The sequence below is a fragment of the Pygoscelis adeliae genome, unplaced genomic scaffold (assembly GCF_000699105.1).
Source record: "Pygoscelis adeliae isolate BGI_AS28 unplaced genomic scaffold, ASM69910v1 Scaffold358, whole genome shotgun sequence".
In the NCBI taxonomy this organism is placed as follows: Eukaryota; Metazoa; Chordata; class Aves; order Sphenisciformes; family Spheniscidae; genus Pygoscelis; species Pygoscelis adeliae.
Window position 1 is genome coordinate 3,983,085 of NW_008825429.1, and position 3,336 is coordinate 3,986,420.

Here is a 3,336-nt window from a genome sequence, read left to right on the forward strand (position 1 = left end):
CCTGCTGGGTGGAGGGACAGGGACCTCCAGGGAGCACCACGCCCGAGGCTTGGTGTGTGGGGAGATCCCATGGGACGGGCTCCTCTGCCAGCTGCCAAACACGGGCTGAAGGCACTGGGCTCCCTCAGCCACGGGGAGGCTGTCAGAGGGGGTGGAAGGGCTCGTTAACAGCTGGCTCTGCTGCCCCACAGCTGGCCTAGGCAGAGGGCAGACCCCATCAGCTGCGAGGAATGTCAAGGCTGGTAACAGGTGACAGGAGGTTTTCAGGGGATAAGTTACCCTGCTGGTGATGAGTGAGATGGTGGCTTCAGAAACACCCTGGAAAAAGAAGCGTCCTCTCTGAATTTCTAGAGCCAGCCCGCCACTGCTGTGAACCTTCACTGTGCCGGCAAGCTGCACCTCGAGGCGAGCAGATGTAAACTTGTACGAGGTGGGTTGTTGAACAGAAAAACGCGACCGCTTTGAGCTGCGTTCCTCCAGCATCAGCACTTGTTTCAGGCAGCACGGCCCGGGGGTGGAACTCCTGTCAGAGGGTCTGGCCTCCGCATGCGGAGGAGGAAAGGAACCCGATGACACCACGCTGCTCCTGTAAGCGCTCCCCTCATCCCCCAAGAAGACACCACACCATCCACCTTGGTTAAGTTTTTAATGGCACTGTGAGCAAACAGCACATTAACATCAGGTCACAACAGAACTTGAACAAAATGAAGTGGTCTCTCAGCTTTGCGTGGCAACAGAGAACAGAAGGTAGTGCTATAAACCAGCTTCCCTGCCTCCTACCAGCTATCCCTTCGCTACTTTAGTGGTTCACGTCACTGAAGTGGAGGCGCTGGCCAAATACTTGAGGGTAAAAATAAAAAGAAAGGGGAGTTTCCCTTAGACTGCCCTCTCCTCTCCTGGAAAGGGGAGACTACACAGCCAGCACCAACCCAGAAGTGGTTCTGTACCGACACCACTGCCACATAATACCATTTCAGCACAGCAGAGACACTCTGAAGTGACACTAATTCGCAAAGGCTTTGGTTTCCCTTAAGCAGGTCAGCCCGGAGGGGGTGGCCCTCACAAGGACACCTTGTCAGAAGCTCATCTAGCTAGCGATCGCCTGTACCTACGGGAGTCAGCCGAAGCACAGCACAGGTCAGGACCACACCGACACAGCAGCAGGTTCAGGCCAGGGACAGCGACAGGGTTACAGTTCCAGCGGTCAGTGCGGGAACAATTGGGTTCAACTCACTAATCAAACAAAACTACAGCGACATGCTCTGACCAGCCTGGTCTCCAGGCACGCAGGAGGTGCTGCACAGTGCTTCTTCAGGTCCCCTCACCCTACTTCCCCGACAGCTGCTCATAGAGCTTCGGCACATAGTCGTCCCACTCCGCCTGGTAGCAAGTGCCAGCCACCGGCACCCCCAGCTCATACTTGCTGCGGAAAGAAGTCACCTTGAACTTCCCTCGTTTGTCACCAGAGCGGTTAGAGAGGATGGGCTCGTTGCAGGTCAGCTGCTTCGGCTGCTCATACACCAGCCACACATAGCGGTGCAGCCCTGCGGGGAGGAGACAGCATTACAAGTGCCAGTCACCTGCAACTCCCGGGTACAAGGTTTGTTCTGAAGCGACCCCAGGAGCGCAGGGAAACAGAAGCCTGTGCTCACCTGGGACGTGCTGGCACTTCCTACTATTGTTCTCCAGGAATAAGAAGGCTAAGCGTGATGGAGCTAAAGGAGCTTAAGGAGCTTAGAGAAGATGCACTAGATAGATATGCTTGAATGGCTCACGTCCCGCCTAGGCTAGTGCTCCCCTTGCCGGGCAACACTGCCTACCAACTGCAGGCAGAACAGCACAGGCCTGCCACCAGACAGCAAGGGGACAGTGGTGATGCACGCTCACGCTGGCCGTGGCTATGTGCAGCCACAAGCATTCCTGTGTGGGTTGTTTCCGCAGCACGGCACGCGCCAAGCAGGCGGCTAGTTTTCCGCAGGCCTCCCCACCCTCTCCTGTGCACCACGTTTGATCCACGCGGCACCACTGTGCTCAGAGCACGGGAACCGCTGCAGCCAGGTACCGACCTGTTCCTTTGGGAGGTCCGGAGCCGACGTAATCTGACAGCACAGTCCCGCTCCCCACATTGTTGCCTTTCATGTTGGTCACCAGGAAGTGATGCCACTCCCTGAAAGGAGAAGGCAAAAAACAATCAGGCTGCATCACAGCCCCAGCTAAGACCCTCATTACTCCAAGCTGCTGCTTTACTGTAAGGCTGTCAGTGCAGGGTAACTGCAGCTAGCAGCTGCCGCTCCTGGTTTGCCAAACACAAAAACCACCGGTCCTAGAGCAGGTACTGCCTCCTTCAGGATGCAGAGCCTGTCAAAACCAGCTCTGTCATCCTGCCTTACGGCTCTGGGAAACCCAGAGCCTGACCCCTAAGAGTGGGTATTCCATATGCTTGAGCCTGATTTGAGAAAGGTGAGTTGGTCCCAGGTTTAAGACTCCACTGCTAGCACAGACAGACCTAATTCCAACTCACACACATGCCAAATTAGAGCGAGCAGCAGATGCTGTGCTTCTCCAAGCTACAACAGACTTCTGAACACCCCTGGCAAAAGCAGCTGCTCCTCCCCGTGCTGTCCCTGTCTCAAGGAGAGACGCAAGGGCACTGTTTCTACCCCAAGCCACAGACTCACTGCTGCACCTTAGGCAGAGCACATTCCCAACCTCCTTCTAAGCCTCTACTCAGACCAAGATGGATGCTCCATTTTCCCCAGGCAAGATAGGGAGTTGCCCACCCCCATTACCTGAACTTTGGGTCCTTCCTACTGGGAGCATCTGGGTCTGTGAGAACCAGGGTGTAAAGCTTCTGGGGATCGCAGCCATCCCACTCAATGCTGGTGGGGCGATGCTGGACCTGGAGGGATGAGGGCGTTAGCACGAGCAGCCAGCCCCGCTGCCTGCACCACGCAGCCTGCGCCAGCCAGCTGCACTGCACAGGGAGGCCACGCGTGACCAGCGCAGGCAGCAACACCCGAGGAGTTCAAGGCCATTCGTGCCAGCTCGCACCCAGCCTACGCGAGGCGCCGTGACATCTCCCGCGGCACGGAGGCAGGCCTGCCCGCGCCGCCCCCGTACAAGAGCCGACAGCAAAGCAGGGCACCTCTCTCTTCCCCCCGCACCCGCTGAGGCTCCGATGGGGGCTGCCAGAGCGAAGGCGCAAGAGGCCCGGCCGCCTCCCGCCATTTTGTCACACCCCCAAACGCGGGGCCGAGCCCTGCTCACCTGAGTGGGCGTGAGCACCTTGCCCAGCTCGTCTATCTCCACGGAGCCATACTTGACCCGCAGCGGCTG

General features: G+C 57.8%; 1 protein-coding gene across 1 annotated transcript in view; it reads right to left on the reverse strand.

The window, feature by feature from the left end:
- Positions 1 to 630: 630 nt before the first annotated feature.
- The window catches only part of PEBP1 (phosphatidylethanolamine binding protein 1), a 3,146-nt gene continuing 440 nt past the window's right edge, over positions 631 to 3,336 (reverse strand). Inside the window, exons 2-5 of the mRNA XM_009330880.1 lie at positions 3,268 to 3,333; positions 2,790 to 2,899; positions 2,067 to 2,167; positions 631 to 1,544 (exon numbers count right to left, since the gene is read on the reverse strand). Coding sequence (XP_009329155.1) covers positions 1,327 to 1,544; positions 2,067 to 2,167; positions 2,790 to 2,899; positions 3,268 to 3,333 — 495 coding nt within the window. The 3' untranslated portion in view covers positions 631 to 1,326. The remainder of the gene's footprint in view (positions 1,545 to 2,066; positions 2,168 to 2,789; positions 2,900 to 3,267; positions 3,334 to 3,336) is intronic.